Here is a 17,865-nt window from a genome sequence, read left to right as displayed (position 1 = left end):
CAGGGGACAATGAGGGCCCTGGAGGGTGGGGGACAGTGAGGCCCCGGGGGAAGAGTGAGGGCCCCAGGGGGACAGTGAGGGCCCCAGGGGATAGTGAGGGGCCCTGGGAGGAAGAATGAAGACCCCTAGGGATAGTGAGGGCCCAGGGAGGAGTGCAGGCCCCAGGGGGACAGTGAGCACCCTGGGGGAAGAGCGAGGGCCCCAGGGGATAGTGAGGGCCCTTGGGGGCAAGGCAGGGGGTGCACAGCCAGACAGAGGACCTTAAATGACGAGGGAGGTAAGGGGCCCAGACCAGGGAGGCTGAACATGTAGGTCAGTGAGGGTGAGACAGAGACAGGCTCCTAGTCGGGTTGAAGAAGAAACACTAGAAACTTCCCATTCAAAACAGCAAACTGGACCCAGACCCGGACTCAGCCCCAGAAGAGGGAACCACAAGCCAGGGATTGTTGATAGCTCCAACCAGGGTATTCAAAGTGAGTCATAAACAGCGTCTGACATTGGCCTATACCAAAGACTCTCCAAAAAGACTGGGAGTCCTAGCAGATCTGCCTAAACATAGAAACAAACCCAAACAGGCAGTCAAATGGGGAGACAAAACAATAAGCCCCCAATGAAAGAACTAGAGAATTCTCCAGAAGAAGAGCTAAATTGCGAGATAACCTATCAGATACAGAGTTCAGAATACTGATTGTAAGGATGCTCAACAGCATGAGAAAAGAAATGGAAGCTGTGAAGGAAATTAAGAATGACAGAAATAAAGAATACACTGGAAGGAATAAACAGTAGGTTAGAGGAAGCTGAGGATCAGATCAGTGAATTAGAAGACATGGTAGAAAAAAATCACTCCAAGAAGTAAAAAGGAAAAACAATAAACAGGACAGTCGAAGGGAGCTCTGGGACAACATGAAATGTAACAATATTTGCATCATAGGAATGCCAGAAGTTCTAGAAAGTAAGCAAGGGTTGGAGAATTTGTTTGAAGAAATAATATCAGAAAGCTTCCCTAACCTGGTGAAGGAAAAAGTCACACAAGTTCAGGAGGCACAGAGGGTCCCAAGCAAGAAGACCCCAAAGAGGCCCACACCCAGACACATCATAATTAAAATGCCAAAAATTCAAGACAGAATCTTAAAGGCAGCAAGAGAAAAGCAAGCTGTTACCTACAAAAGAGCTCCCATAAGGCTGTCAGGTGACTTCTCATCAGAAACTCTACAGGCCAGGAGGGAATGACATGAAATATTCAAGGTAATGCAAAACAAGGAACTGAAACAAAGACCACTCTATCCAGCAAGGCTGTCATTCAAAATAGATGGTGAAATAAAGAGCTTCCCAGAACAAAAAAGGCTAAAGGAGTTTATCACCACCAAAAGAGCATTGCAGGTAAAGGGACTGCTATAATTAGAAGTAGAAATAAAGAAACATAGGCATAAAGAAATAAAATGGCAATAGTTAAGTACCTATCAATAATAACCTTAAATGTAAATGGCTTAAATGCTCCAATCAAATGACATAGGGTGGCTGAGTGGATAAGAACACATCACCCAAATATTTGCTGTCTACAAGAAACCCACACCTCAGAACAAGAGACTCACAGAGGATGAGAGTGATGGGATGGAAATTTTTCCATGCCAATGGAAATGAAAAAAAAGCTGGGGTAGCAATAGTCATATCAGACAAAATAGACTTCAAAATAAAGGCCATAACAAGAGACAAGAAAGGTCACTACATAATACTAAAGGGATCAACCCAACAAGAGGATATAACCCTGATGAACATATATACACCCAATATAGGAGCACCTAAATTTATAAAAAAATTTCTAGAGGACTTTAAGGGAGAGATCAACAGCAAAACAGTCATAGTAGGAGACTTTAACACCCCACTGACTTCACTAGATAGATCTTCCAGATAAAAAAATCAACAAGGAAACAGTGACTCTAAATGACACACTAGATCAGATAGATTTAATTGACATTTACAGAACATTCCACCCCAAAGCTGCAGAATATACATTCCTCTCAAGTGCACATGGTCATGCTCAAAGATAAACCACATGTTAGGACACCAAACAAGTCCCTACAAGTTCAAGAAGATTGAAATATCCAAGCATCTTCTTGGACCACAATAGCATGAAATTAGAAATCAACTACAGTAAAAACACTCAAAAACATTCAAACACATGGAGGCTAAATAGCATGTTATTAAACAATGAATGGGTTACCAATAAGATCAAGAAAGAAATAAAAAACTTCCTGGAAACAAATGAAAATGAACACACAACAACCCCAACTCTATGGGACACAGTGAAAGCAGTTCTGAGAGGAAGTTCATAGCACTACAGGCCTACCTCAAAAAGCAAGAAAAACTTTTAATAGACTCTCTAATCCTACAACTTAAAGACTTAGAAAGAGAACAACGAGAAAAGCCCAGAGTATGTTGAAGAAAACACACACACACACACACGCACACAGAGCAAACTGAGTATTATCCCCCCCCCCCACCAAATCCACTAAAATTACGAAACGTAAACAGAAACATAAAAGGATGCACAGCAATGCTCAACAATGGGAAACAGCACCAACTGACCAAAACCTTGGAGGGATTTCCTAGAAAATATACATCTGATGGGATCAAAGGGACAGGAAAACAATACCTCATGACCAGCCCACGGCCAGGCAGGACAGACAATAGGCCTGCACACAGGGAGGGCGCGTGTCCATGCCCAGCCCAGCCACCTGCAGTAGGGCCAGTGCTGACTGGGGACCCTTGTTGCAGCTCCAGGGGGGATGCTCTGGGAGGAAAGGTGGCCCCTGAAGGACACCTGAGCACCAGAGAGCAGGCGTGCCCAGGAGCCCAGGCCCTGAGTGTCACCACTGCAGACAGGAGCAGGCTCAGCCCCCAAGGCAGCCAGGCCCTTGCTAGCTTTAGCCCCTCCTTCATCAGCAGTCTCCAACCCATGGGAGAGACAGAAATGCACAGGTCAGCGGTGGCAACGACACAACAAACCAGACAGGACAGCAATTGCCGTAAACACAGATTGGCGAATCTGCAGATGAAGGCAGACCCTTGGGGAGAGAAAGCCAATGCAGCACTCAGGTCCTCGCTGAGAGGGACCTGGGGAGGAGGAAGCCCTGGATAAGCAGGTGGGGAGATGCTGGTCAGCCGGAGAAACCAGGGGCAGAAACACTTTCAGGTGTCACAATAAACTGGGCAAAGACACAGGTATTTTATTTTAGAGACCTGGGCTACCAAGAGATTAGTCGACAGTTTCTAGAGCAAACTGAGCAAGCCTAATGTCTAACTGGTGAGCCCACCATGCCTACCGACTGAGTGATTCTGCCTCTAGGAACTGATCCCGTGCAGACAGATGCTCTAGAAGGGCAAGTGCAGACTATATGTGTAAACCTGTCTGAGGCCAATTTGGGGCTGCTATAAATAGTGCTGCAACTACATAAGTATTCATCCACAAGCTATCAAAATAAGTTAGACTTATATGCATGCTGACATCGAAAGATGCTCACAATACAGTGAAATGGAAAGAAATAAATTAGAAGCCCACAGACGTGATGCTGTACACCACTGAGACGCTTGAGCGTGGCCCCTGAACTCAGATGCAGGAAGGCGGATGGCTCCCTCAGTGGGAGAGCTGGGCGCCGCTCAAGGTCTGCTTGACAAGCTTCCATCCAGGCGCCTAATTTTACACATTCTATGGATCAATACACAAACAATTTGCATCAGTAAAGTCTTCCTACCTAAATATAACTGGGAATCCTGCCCTCCAGAGCTCAGACAACTCCAGTTGGGCCCAGGGAGAGGGTGTGTAGGTTCTGGGCCATCCCAGAGGCAGAGACCCAGAGTCCCCAGCCCCATTAACAGGGGTGTGAATACCTGAGGACACCCTGCTCTGTCCAGGGGCCGTCACCACCCCTCCCACATGGACCAGGACAGACCTGCTGTGAGTGCCCCCTATAGGCCAGGCAGCTGCAGTGGCAGCAGGCAGGACCCAGGCTTTCAGTAGGTGACTGTGCTGGGACTTGTCCTAACTACCAGCACCCACAACACACTCCTGAAGCCAGGGGCCACACGAGTGTGGTTCCCAATACTGTACAGCCACTTACTAGTTCTGGGACTTAGACAAGGCGCCCCTTCCCTCCTGGCCTGAGATTTTCAGGGTGTTGTGAAGACTGACTCGTGTGACACGCTTACTGCAGGGCCTAATAAAACATGCTCCTGTAGCAGGGCCCAGATACAGACTCAGACCCAGCCAGGCCCGGTCACAGACTCAGACCCAGTCAGGGCCCAGTCACAGAACCACCCACACCCCCGGGCCCCAGGAACAAAGAAACTAGGTAAGAAATTAACTCTCCAAATCACAAACTGACCTCTGAACCCCACCTCACTAAAGCACCATTCTCATCTCCTGGCCTCTAGGACCCACGCCTGCCACTCAGTCAGCGGGCAAATCCCGTGTGTCCTGAGGGCTCTACCAGGGCGTTTTATCCCAAGAGGAAGGAAAGAGAGTCTACTCTGACAAACCACCAGGGGCCACTGTCAAGAAAACCAGTCACGCTGCAGCCGCACTGACGCCCCTCTGCCCAGGACGCCCGCCGCCCCTTACCTGGGTGGCTTTGGGAGCTCATCGCTGGCAGCGTCTGCTCCTCTCCTCGACTCAGTGGCTCCAAACGTCCACGGACACAACGCGGCACGGAGCGGCAGAGTCCCGCCCACACACCCACGGCAGCAGCGGGAGGGCTGCGGCCACGTCAGCGTCGGGAGTCTGCGGCAGGTGTCGGCTGGCTCAGGGCAGGACCTGTGTGGTGAGACAAAGATGGGTGGGTGAGGAGGTGACCCGAGGAAACCTGGATTTGTTTTCATCACTTCACCACTGATTGGTAAAGCCACTCATCTGGGCACTTCTGCTGACAGGAAGCCCTTGGGGGGGTTAGTGAACACGTGGAACACGGGTGAACACGACCTGCAGTACCACTGGTGGAGACCATGTCACGGGGAGTCACTCTGGCCACTCCCACCGGTCTCCACGTGCGCACACTCCCGCCAGCCCACATCCACGTACCAGACCTCACCTGCTGCCACCTGAGTCCCAGGCCCAGTCAGCCCTCCTCACTTAACCCGTCCCCCATTTTCACCTCCACAATTACAATTCTGCAGCCGATTTCCATGGTCTCCTTATACAAGTGCTACATGTGTCACAGGAAAGTATTTTCAGTCACCAGGATGCATCTCAGAGGTAGACATGCGGTAATATCCTGACATGCTCTTCTGGCCTTTTGCCCACACTGCCAGCTCCCAGCCGCATCCCCCTCTCTGTGCCAACATTACAGCCAGTTTTCCAGGGTCTGTAACACTCCTGGCAGCACTGACTGAAGGCGCTGAGACAGAGCTGCCCCTCCCCCACACCAGGGAGTGGCACTGGCTGGGCCAGTTCATCAGATCCTCTCCCCAGGACCAGACTAGCCCACAGGTCAGTCACCGGGCAGAGAGCCCAGGACGAGTCCAGGACCCACCACCAAGCCTCTGCACTGGGCAGGGGCATCACGAGGGACTTTTCAAACTTTGTGATGAGCAGGTATTACTTTTATCATCAGAATAGGGAAATACACTGAAAAATAACAATTCTGAAAATCCTCCTATTGACCCTGGCCAAAGGCCCTTCTGGGGCCTGTCATCCCTTCCTTTGCCAGTGTGACAAACTCCTGCTCTTGTCTAAATCACTCAAGGACATTTCTTCCCCATTCCCCAGACAACATACCATGGAAGGGGTCCTCCCAAAGCTGCTGCTTAGGTGGTCTCCAAGTACACGGGTCTGTAACTGTGGTTAGTATCTTTATTATTATGATTCTGTGTCTGATTATTTCCCTACAAAACAGTGACGTATTTCTCCGGTTCAGAATTTTTATTCATCTCTTGGTCAGAACAAACACCATTTTCTTAAAAACAATGCAGATGGTATATTTTACAAACCCTTGCAAACCTCAGGTGGCTCTGGAGCCTTCACACAAGTCACACCTTGGCTGGGTATAAAAGTCTTAGCTCATAGGAATTTCTTGTTGAAAATCTGCAGACACTGCCCCACCCTCCACATTGCAGAAAACACTGCCAGCTGAGCAGTGGTTCCTCGCCAGGGAGCCTCTAGGGGCCCAGTGATGACAGCGCTATTGTCGTTATTGTTACTTTATTCTGTCTGGATTCAGCTAAAATTATTTTTTTAATCTTGAAATCCAAAAATATTTTCAGAAGGTGTATGGTTAAGAGCCTCCTTTCATTTATTGTGCTCCAAACACGAACCTTTTAATACACGTAGGCTTTCTGCTCAGGAAATGGTCTTCCCTTACTTTCCTCAGGCCCCTCAAGGGGCTGGACTCGCTCCGCCACCACGGCATGCCTGTTGTCCGTTCTCCTGCCCAGGCCTCTGCTCAAGCATGTTCTCCATGTCACCGCTGTTTCCATGCAACCAGTTGTATTCCTATGGCTCCTACTACAGATTTTAAACCATTTGTTCCCAACCATTTCCCTTTACGACTCATCATTATCTCGTCGTCTCCGTGGATTCACGCTTCATGGCCTGCTCCTATCGGTGGGGTCACGTCTTCTCCCAGCCAGTCTTTTGAAATTTGTTTTCTGATTTCAACCATGAATCATTTTCAGAGGCAAGTGTGTCTTCTGCATTTCGGAGTAGTTCCCTCTCCCCTCGTCCTGGGACACCTTTCTGAGGCCCATGGTGGTGGTTCTTTCTGTTTGTTTATCCTCAAAAAAGAACAGCTCTAGTGCAGAGCTGGGTTTTGCCCAAATACTGACACACCTGCTCCTACCCATGTCCACCGCGAGGCTGGTTAAGACCCTTCTCAGGGTACTGTGCCAGCAGCTCACATACAGTTTGCTTTCAAACACAAGATAAAGTAGAAATGGGGATATTGTCAGATATGCAAAAAAGGAAATGCTCATCTACAGCAGATCCGCACAAAAAGAACTATTACGGATCCACCAGATAGACACAGCCCCACACACAGGTGAAGAGCCCCAGAAATGGGAGCCATACAGGCAAATATAGAAGTCTTCTCTTACGTTGAATTTCTCTAAAAGAGAACTATCTAAAGCAAAAATAATAATGTATGGAGGTGTTTATATCATAGTACTAAGAGAACATGTCAAAAACACCCCATACAGCACCGCGTCCCAGGTGTGGAATGTGGCAACGTCCCGACGGCAGCCTGCCCACTACAGAGCCTAAAGCAGCCCTGAAGCTCTAGTTAGCACGTCAGTAACAACAACACAATCCTAAACACAACCCAAAGGGAGGCAGAAAAGGGAAAAGAACAAAGACCAACAAACAGAAAACACACAGGAAGATAAACCCACTCCACTGATTACCACATCGCATGGCCACCCTCGCCTCCCTCAGAGGACAGAAGCTGGGAGGATGGACGACAAAGCGAGACCCGAGTTCAGCGGAGTCCGCGGCAGGGAGGAGGCCGGCTCCGCCTGCTCTGAAATAAACCTCCCCAAGTTTACAGACCCAGTCACAGCGCTGCCTGCGAGGAAGCCAGTGTAAGAACAAAGATACAAGCGGATTGAAAGTCAGAGATGGAAAATATACATCATGCAAATACTAATCAAAAGAGAGCTGCAACAGTTACACTGATAGCAGACAAAGGAGATGCTAAAGGACCTCACCAGGGACAAAGAAGCCACTTCAGAAAGATAAGGGTCGGTTCTAAGAGGACACGGCAATCCTAAACAGCCACGTACTGATAACAGGCCTCTGACACGAAGAAAAACTAATAAAAGTGTACGGGAACTGGGCAAACCTGCAGTTACAGCTGGGAATCTCAACAGCCTGACCTGAGGAACTGTCAGAACAGCAGGCAGGGAAGGAGCAAGGACAGGAGCGGTGACAACACTGTCACCCAACCGGACCAAAGGCACTTACAGAACACTCGGTAAACAACAGAGCACACATTCTCCACATTCCTGTAAAAGCACACGGAACATTTACCAAGATACACATCTCTGGGGCCATAAAACAAGTCTGGGTAAATTCTGAAGACTCAAACCCGGCCGTACAAATGTCCCCTGATTAAACTGAAATTAAGCTAGAAATCAAGCACAGAAAGGTATCTGGAAAACTCCAACTATTTGGAAACAAATATACTTCATGGGGCAAAAAAATTAAAACGTAAGTTAGAGAGCATCTGAGATGACAAGATGAATGGAAAAGGAAGCACACCGCATGGCAATGTGCGGGGCTGAGAACAGAGGGGAATCGGGCGGAAAGCCTCTATTAGAAAAGGTCTCCAGTCGATGACTTCAGGTGTTGCCTTAAGAAGCTAAAAAAACAAACCCAAAACAAGCAAAAAAGAGACAATAACAGAGAGCAGAAATCAATGGAATAGAAAACAGAAAAAATCAAACTAAAAGCAGATTCGTTGAGACAGTAAAATTGATAAGCCTGTACCTAAACGGATCAGAAAAAACAGAGCAAGTCGACCAGCTGCTATCAAGAATGAGACGAGCGTAGACCTCATGGATATTAAATGAAACAACTTTATGCCAATAACTTTGACAACTTAGATAAATCAACAAATGCCTTAAAACCCAAAGTACCACTGTTCACTGGAGTGCGAGCGAGCCACCCCCGGCCAGCGCCCTGGGCGCCCCCACGGCTCCTGTGCCCACCCTCCTCACCTACTTCGGAGCCTGCGCTGCGAGGAGCTGCACTTGCCGGCCCGCCCGCCGGCCAGCCGTTTGCACCAGCGGGGCTCACGGACAGTTACTTTGTTCTGTGTGATATAATCCAAGCCTATCATGTATTTTGTTGCTCAGGCTTGGCCACTGGGAGCTCCTTTAGGTCAGCACCTACGTTTTTCTGACAAGATTCCTCTCCCATCTTTTTTTAAAAGATTTTTTAATTGACTTTGAGAGAGAGGAAGGGAGAGGGAGAGAGAGGAACATCAACCAGCTGCCTCCTGCACCCCCTGTACCAGGGACCGAGCCCACAGCCCGGGCACGTGTCCTGACCAGGAATGGAACCAGCAGCTTCTGAGTGCCCAGGACGACCCCCAACCAGCCGAGCCACACGGGCCGGGGTCTCTTCTTTTTTTAAAGGATTCTTTACTTTCTGGTTCCACAAGATGTCCCCGTCACAGCCCTGCAATCATCCACTTCTCCGAGGAGCCTGGTTCCTTTCTTTGGAGAACTGTGTTAGACACCAAGGTCTGGGGGCTGCGTGTCCCTCATGTCCCTGTCATGGGCCCTGCGGGCAGGCAGTGTGCACGCACCGACTCACACATTTACATGTCTGCACCCAGCTGATGCGACACCGCCGATTCCAGTGCAGCATCGCGGGCTGACCTCGTCTGTTTCCTGACGTGGGACCTATTTCTCCATCAATGAGAAACTTTGCTTTTATTATCTCCAGTAGTTACTCATGTGTTCAGTTCCGTACAGAGCAGTTCAGAAGGGCTGAAACATCCTCCCACGCAGCTGCAGCAGGTGCCCCTTCTCTCTGACCAGCCCCGCAGTGCGCCGTGCGGACACCCCCCGTTCCTCAGTGCAGATCTTCTCTCCTGCACCCTTCAGCGTGGTGGGTGCTGCATTTGTGACAGAACGTGAGTCACTGTAAGGATTTAGTTTTCATTCTGGGTTCCCCACATGCTGGTTGGCTTTAACTGTTTATTTTTTTCATATATGTAAGAAATACAAACTTTAAGTGAAAAAAAAGTGTGTTCACATTGATATCTGCAATTTAAATTTCAGATTTTACAGAGTTTTAATGTAAATTTCTCTTGCTTTGTATAACAGCTTCTGTATTATGGGAATTTTGAACGTAGACAAAGTGAACAGAACAGTAAGAGCTCCTAACACCGGCCTCAACAATTACCAACATCCTGCCACTCGGGCTTCACCTCTAGCTCCTTTTAACAGACATTAAAATGCCTCAAATTTAACTGAGCAATTGTGAATGTGGGTCCATCTGTGTAAACCTGTTACCATGAGAAATCTTCTTACTTATAAATGCACTGCCAAACTAGTGGGAAATAAATACCTTTGATATGATTTATTCTGAACCAAGTTCTGTTTAAACAAGGGGATCTGTCAGGATATCATATCTGAGCAGTACAGAGTCTGGGGTGGGATCTGGGGCAGGCCAAGTCTCAGCACCAGCCCAGACATGGCCTCCTCCCAGAGGGACCCTCCACAGAGCCGTCCCCAGGCCCTGGAGAAGAAGGCTCCCTCCACTCAGCCTGCCCCAACATCAGGCTCTGCTGCGCCATCGGTGGCCCTGCCAGCCCAGAGATGGTCACCCCAGCCGCCTGGTCAAGGCTGTCTCAGAGCCAGGTGTGCCAGAGCCATGGCCCCGAGAGACAGGCAGGGGGAGCTGGGTCTGGAGAAGTAGAGACAGTCTGGAAGACAGTGGGCCTGCACGAAGCTGAAGAACCAATTCCAGGATCTGACAGACAGGACCTCACAGTAGGCACGCGACAGACGTGCTGAATGGAATGAAAAGTCGTCCTGTATGCACTTCAGAAGCCACCTCAAAAGAGTTGAGGTTAAAACCAACTGCAGGAACACTATGCTCTGCCTTTGGGAGGTTCCAGGGAAAAGTTAAGGACCACATCTAACACGGAAGATTCCAGAAATCCAACAGCACGTGGCCTCAGGAAGCCATGGCCTCAGAGGACAGCAAGGCTGGGAACAGAGCATAGAGCCACAGGTAACACAGCCTTCTCAGCCCTCCAAACCCCTGGCTAAATACAAAATTTGCATATTTTAACAAAGATGGGGGCGGACAGAGAAAATTAAGAACAAATCATTTTATAGCTGAAAACTAAAATCCTGTCAAAGAAAGCGATACCACCCAAATCCCACAATGAGAGCAGACTCTTACCCTCTGCCCTTTCCATCGGCATCCGGTTAGGCAGGGGGTCTGAACAGCCCAGTGCAGTATTCACAACACAAAAACACACTGGAAATGTAACGTGTGAATAAATAACACTCAAGTATGATACAGTTCCTCTTATCTTGATGTAAACATCTTGGGACACTACTAACAATAAAGCATTCCTTTCTAAGGAAACACCCAGACAGCACACGGTTCTAAGATCCCCAAAAATGACTGGATCTGAGCTTTCAGAAACCTGTTCACGTAGAATGCTGGAAATGTACAACTGTACATCCCTAACTAAAGTGCGCACTTCTGATAGATGTTAGGTGCATGTTGAACATGTCATGACTTGACACAACTGCTTTTATGATCACAGTCCTGCCTGATTGACAACGAAAACATAAAGCCCACACTGGGAGGGTGAGCAGTGGAGAAGACCCTGTAATTCTGATTTGCATGCTGCTTTAAAAAGGGCATGGTCCTGCCACTAATCAGGCGGCCTCTGACACTGAGTATATACTTATATAAAAACTTAGCTTTCTTTATTTTTATGTCCGTCCCATACAGTATAAATGAAACCAAATGCGTCACTCTGGCTTAAGTGCGTGCTGATATTTCCTCCGCCAAAGGCTTTGAATCTAGGATTACCTACAGTTCTCCCATCCTGCAGCTGCCCTTGGAAATTTCAGTTGACCTAATTTCATGGAATAAACCATAAAACCTTCCAAAGAGTAAAAGTCTTATAATTATAAATCCTTAAGAGAACACTCTTTTAAAAATCTTATTAACTGACCACAAAGAAATGTCGCAGAGAGGAGGACATGCTTTCTCACAGACCACAACCTTCCGCATCCCATCACATGGGCAAAGAACAACCGCAGCTCCAACTCCGTACGCCTCCCCACCACAGCCTCAGCCTGCCATGCTGGTGGGCAAACAGCAAGCTGTTAGTGAGACCAAAAGATCAAAAGATGTCACACAGCCCATGGCATCCCAATGCAGGAGAAAGCATGCAAGTCATCAGCAGAACAGAGAGCCTTCCCTGCATCAGGAATGAGGCCAGGATACCCCCTCACCACTTCCAGTAACAGTTTGCTGGAGATGCTAGCCAGTGCAACGAGGCAAGAAAAAGAAATGAAAGGCACAGGATTGAAAAAGAAGAATCTACTGCTTTACTCAGACAATAGACTGTGTTCATAGAAAACTCAAAATGATCTACCAATAACTATAAAAATTCTTAAGTGAACTTAACAAAACACTAGGTCGAGGTCAAAATAAAAAAACCTACTGTATTTCTACACACCAGCAACAAACAGAAAATAAAAGATACCATTTACAACAGCATCCATTATCAGCAAATATCCAGGGTCAAACCTACCAAAAGATGTGTAAGAACCTTACACATTAAACTATGAAATGTTGTAAGTGAAATTAAAGACCTAAATAAATGGAGGAATGTACCATGTGCATGGGTTGGAAGGCCCAATATGGTTAAGATGTCAGTGTTTCCCAAATTAATTGGCAGTCATCAATGCATTCTCAATCAAACCCCACCAGAATGTCTTTGAAAACTGACAAGTTAATTTTAAATTTTGCATGGACGTACAAAGGACCCAGAATAGCAATCTTGAGAAAAAAATACCTGGAGGACTTACACTATTAAATATCAAGATCTATTATACACCTGTATAATTAAGACATTGGTATAAGACTTGACAAATAAAACAAGAAACAGAATATTCCAGAGTGAGACCAACACAAACACAATAATATGATTAGAGCAGAAGCTACTACGCTCCAAATCCACAGGGAAACGGGCTGGGTACCAGGATCATTGCTACCTTTATGGAAACAAATGAACCACATCCCACCATCATGAAAATCAGTGTGAGATGGATTGTCCATGTTTAAGGTAAGAAAGCAATGCCCAGCCTGAGGGACAGCAAAGAAAAAGATCTGGAGGTAGACAACAACTCTTAAATAGATGGTTAAATCTTTTTTTTAAGGCACTGACCATAAAGGGGGGAAATGATACATTGTACTGCATCAAATTCAGAACTGGTTTATCAAATACCCAGTGGAAGAGTGAAAAGGCAGCCCAGAGAACAGATGTTAACCTGCTTGAAATACATCCCACAATGGACAGGGATCCCAAATATATAGATAATTCTTACAAATCACTAAGTTTAAAAAAGGAGATGACTCAAATAAAAAATGGGCAAAAGACATGAACAGGTACTCTGACAAGGGATTCCACATGGTCAGTCACCACATGAAGAGGAGCTCAGCACCTATACTCACAGGGAAATGGAAATTAAAACCACAGCACGATACACATGGCTGAAATTTAAAAGCAAAGCAGAACCAAGTGTTGGCAAGGATGTGGCACAACTGGGACTCTATTCTGTCATGACTGTGAATGGCAACACTATGGGAACCTGCTTGGTGACAAGCATTGATGCTGAACCTACACACAATTGTGCCCACCAAGGCCAGCCACTCCTAGGTGCACACTCTACAGAAAGTCACCGGTTTGCTCACCAAGGTCATTTACAAGAATGACACAGCAGCATTATCTGTGTAGCCAGAAACTGGGAATGGTCACCAACAGTAGGCTGGACAGAACATTCCACAGCAACAAGAACAAGCAGACAACACCAATCAGCAGCAACCTATCAGACGAACCACACAGACAGAACGTTGGGCAAGGGCAGACAGACACACAGAAGTACACACTGTATGGCCCCAAGTGATAAGGCCTGACACCAGGGGAAGCTAATCTGTGTTGCTAGAAGACAGGTAGCCCCTGTGAAATGGGGGCAGGTGGTGGTGGAAGGAGAAACAAGGGTGGTGGTAATGCTCTGTTTCCTGATCCAAGTGAAGGTTAGCGAGGGAATTCCACCCATTGAACACTTCTGGCTGGGCAGGGGGTGGGGGGGGTGGAGGCTGGGGAGAGACAGAGAGAGGCAGAATGAATCAACTCCTCAAAGACCCCCATGCATCAAAGAAAGATCCAAAAATAACACCTACTTGGTTGATCCGTGCCATCTGCACTATTTTCCTTACACTTTCTGGGCAATGGATGAATATTTTACAGTTCTTGTTCCTATATTCTCACAATCAGCACGTACACAGGGAATATCCGTCCAGTTATCCCCTCTTGGAATCATCCACCCTCACAGAAAGAGCCCAGGCCTCGCTCACAGGGTGACCATTCAAACTGCAGGGCTACAGGGATGTCCAAGAGGCCCTGAGTCAGGACATCAGACAGAAAAATACGACTATGAAATACTTTTAATTTAAATGTTCTCCCATTAGTTAATTTAATTTGTATTTAATTCATTCAAATTCAAATTTTTATTTTTATCATAAGACAGACTCTTGACTATGATTTTCCTGAGTCCTGTCTGTACACTGAGCTTAATAAGCACCGTTTGTGCAGTGAACGTCCTTAATGAAATGTGAGCCATGAGGCTGGCAGTCATGTCTAGGAGAGTGTCACTCTGTGATAGATGGTCACACAGCACAAGACTTAAGGTTTCCTCCCCCGTAATTTGTGGGGACAGATTTATATTTTAGTTTCCTAATGGGCCGCACTGGAGGGGAATAAACTTCACTTCAGTGCGTTCTAGCAGGAGGCGCTTCGCTCCATCTGAGTAACGCAAGGCGCCCGCGGACTCTCGGCAGCCTCCTCCCAGCCACCCTGGAAAGACCAGCCAGACACTGGGGACAGAGGGGACCGGCTCTGACAGCCGGCAACACAGATGCACACACAAACGTATTGGAGCCCTAGTGCAAGGACACACACACACGAGTATACATAAACACTCAGGCGCACACACAAACGCGCACACAGAAAAAAATGTCTGTCAGGAGCAATACAGCATCCACTCTCTCCACACACAAAAACAGCCCACAGCCCTGGACCCCTTTCTAGGCGGCTATCTCGATTCATTGATAAACAGCCACACTGCAGTTCCAACATGTTTAAACTTCTTGATAAAATAAACTCTTTAGATTAAGGGTCCAAATGGACAAAGCATTCAGATAAAACAACTTGTTTCCTTTAGCTGCTAAATAAAATGTTAAAGATTCTGGCAGGCAGGGCCTAGAGATGTGACTTTTAAGTAAAATTCTGAATCATTTAACATAAAACAGCCATGAGCGCATGTACACCAGCCAGAGGCCAGCCAGCTGCAGCCCCCTCAGGAAAACAGGGCTTGGACCAGGGCCCTACCCAGGACCCCCGGGGCAGGAGACAAGCCCCGCATAAGCTTCGACTGTTGCCACCATACACCCAAGCACCGGCACTTCACCCACAACATGGAGCCACCACCACCGAGTGAGGGGCCAGTCACATGTCTGATGTGCACTGTCCCTGGGCACCCAACATTGCCCCCAGTCCCCCTTTCACTCAGGAGCTCGCACACAGCTCGCGCGCTCCTTTGCCACGGCAGTCAGTGTGGCCTCGGGTCACAGCCTTTCAGCCACAGGAAACAAGCAGACCTCTCTGCAGACTTCCAATCTGTCCAGGGACCAGAGGCGTATCTTTCTGTCCCCCCTTCCCAGAGGAAAACGAGCCCCCACAGGCCACCCGCACACTGCACCGGGTCCAGAACCTGCAGCAATGTTAGCATATATATCACTTAACAGGAGTTATAGTTACATATGTGTGATATTAACATAACACCCAAACATGCACCTGTACTTTACAATGTGCACATATGTATCATTACTGTCTCCTTTCCTTTAGTCAGTGCGGTCCTCAGCATGGGATCGAGCAGTGACCTTGTGTTTCGTAAAACCACCTATTTTTTAATCTATTAGGATCAGTGTTTAACGGACAGTTCCAGCTCTGCGAGATGGAATGGCTCGGGAGGTCCCTCCACAACAGTGCGAATACACTTAACACCACTGAACACCTGGAATTGGTGAAGAGGCAAATTTTATGCTGTGTTTCTCACAATTAAAAATAAAAATATTTTTAAAAGCTAGACACACACACAAATGCTCTGCCAAACTGTTTACTCCAGGGACTGTTTCCCTTCCTGTCCCCACTTCCCGTCCCTCTCCGCTCAGCCTCGCCACCTGTCTCAGAAGACGGTGACACCAGTGCAAACCCCCGGGGCTCAGCAGCCCTCACACTGCACGCATCACGCTCGCGGCATCTCCAGGATGCAACTGAGCAAGCAGACTTCGTGTCCCACAACCGGAGAAAATGACTGGAAGTGACTAAAGCAGCACCCGCCCCTCCACACCCCAGGATGTTTAAAGTGCACCCACGGTCACTGGGCTGTCACCGGAACACGTGGCACTGTTATGACGGAGGAAACTGATTCTACGAACGAGGAGCGAGGGTGCTGCCTCCTTTCCTCGACCGCATTCCTCGATCTTACAGTGACAAGGCACCGCAAGTGAGCGGCGGGAGGCCGATGGCTCGCCTGCGTTAGCACCGTCTAAAACCAGTTTCCACTCAGGCAGCGCCTCTCCCTGGGTGCAGTCGCTGCAGCACAACATGCCCCTCCGTTAGCGCCAAGACATCGCCTGCAGAGCCGCTCCGGCCAGGAAAACCTGGGTCCTGGACTCCCACCCACTCTTCAGATTTGGAAGAGAAAGGGCAAGAAGAGAACAAAGGTACATTTCATTCTCATGCAAACAAGGTGATGAAACAAGTGACTTCACCTCCTCGCCCCAAGCTGGCCTGCACGTGACACGATGCGTGCAACTTGTCCCAAGTGGTTTCAAAATTACTACTTGAGCCGCATGACTGTGCAGCAGAACCAAACCCAGCTTTGTCAGGATGCAGGGCGGCTACTCCAAAGCTACTGCGACAGTAGGGTTCCCTAACCTCCCACCAATGGCAGCAAAACCACGGGGGGGAGAACCCCCGGAGCAACCACCAGTATGTCTTTAAGCCGGCACCCCAATTCCCTGTGACACACACAATCCACCAACTGAGACGGGCTCTCTGGGCACAACAGGAAGCTCCCCAGATTGCTCAGGCCCCAAAGCAGCCAGAGTGATGCGAGTCATACACATCACCACAGGGCACAGGCTGGTTTCAGGTAAGGCCCCTGGACCTGCTGGGGCCATCGCCTAACAGAATCACAGTGACACCAGCCGGCTTCCTGGGCCAGGCAGGGTGCGCACCCACGGGACAGATTAAAGCGAGGTGCCCATTATTACACTGTCACTGCCAAAGCCAGGAACACCGTTTTTTAATGAACAGGAGAATTAATGGATTTCTCTATTTGCTCGCATTTGTGACACGCAGCCTGTCTTTTATTACAAGGCAGCCATAAAAAAATGCTGTTGCCACATATGCAAATTAAGTCATTACTCTTTTCCCCAATTACAGTAACTAATTATTTGTATGGCTGATCTAGTCTCCCACTTAGTCCCTTTAACATTGAAGATACCGGGGTGCTTTAACAAAACACAAGAAGAACATTTCCATTACCTACCCTCTGACCCTGTCACTGCAGGACCCGAGCGTGGACCTGATCCTCACCGGGCACTGGCTGTGCGCTCACCCTGGGCAGGGCTGGACCAGGAGAAGCTGACCCCCAGGTAGGAGCCTTCGAAAACCTGCTGCGTTCGTAGGACATGCATGTTCTGTGTACACCTGGCCTAATAGGACCGCGTTTCATATCCCTGTCCGGAGGCTGATTTCACTCCCTCCCTGCACATCTTCCAGGGCCCAGGAGGACACACGCCACCTCCTGAAGGCCTCCCTGCCCTGCACGGGGAGTCTCCAGTCAAGGGCCCAGCCACCAAGCAGCCCCATCTTTCACACTCCAGCCCTGAGGTTTGAGTCTGAGTCAGGACTCAGAAGGAGAACACAGGCTGGTGGAGGCTGAGCAGGGCCTGGAGACAGACCTGACGGAGTGTGGGCGGGGCTGGGGGGCCAGGTCCTTAACCTCAGGGCCAGCACAGGCGCCTCCACACCTGGCTTCTGAGAA

General features: G+C 48.4%; 1 protein-coding gene across 1 annotated transcript in view; it reads right to left on the bottom strand.

Annotated features, from left to right (window-relative positions):
* Positions 1 to 17,865, bottom strand: part of HDAC4 (histone deacetylase 4) — a 176,275-nt gene that overhangs the window by 144,685 nt on the left and 13,725 nt on the right. Inside the window, exon 2 of the mRNA XM_087819475.1 lies at positions 4,619 to 4,810. Coding sequence (XP_087675601.1) covers positions 4,619 to 4,640 — 22 coding nt within the window. The 5' untranslated portion in view covers positions 4,641 to 4,810. The remainder of the gene's footprint in view (positions 1 to 4,618; positions 4,811 to 17,865) is intronic.

This window comes from Miniopterus natalensis, chromosome 8 (genome assembly GCF_054644295.1).
Source record: "Miniopterus natalensis isolate mMinNat1 chromosome 8, mMinNat1.hap1, whole genome shotgun sequence".
Lineage (NCBI taxonomy): Eukaryota > Metazoa > Chordata > Mammalia > Chiroptera > Miniopteridae > Miniopterus > Miniopterus natalensis.
Note: the sequence above shows the minus strand (reverse complement) of the source record. Positions and strands in the feature narration are given on the sequence as shown.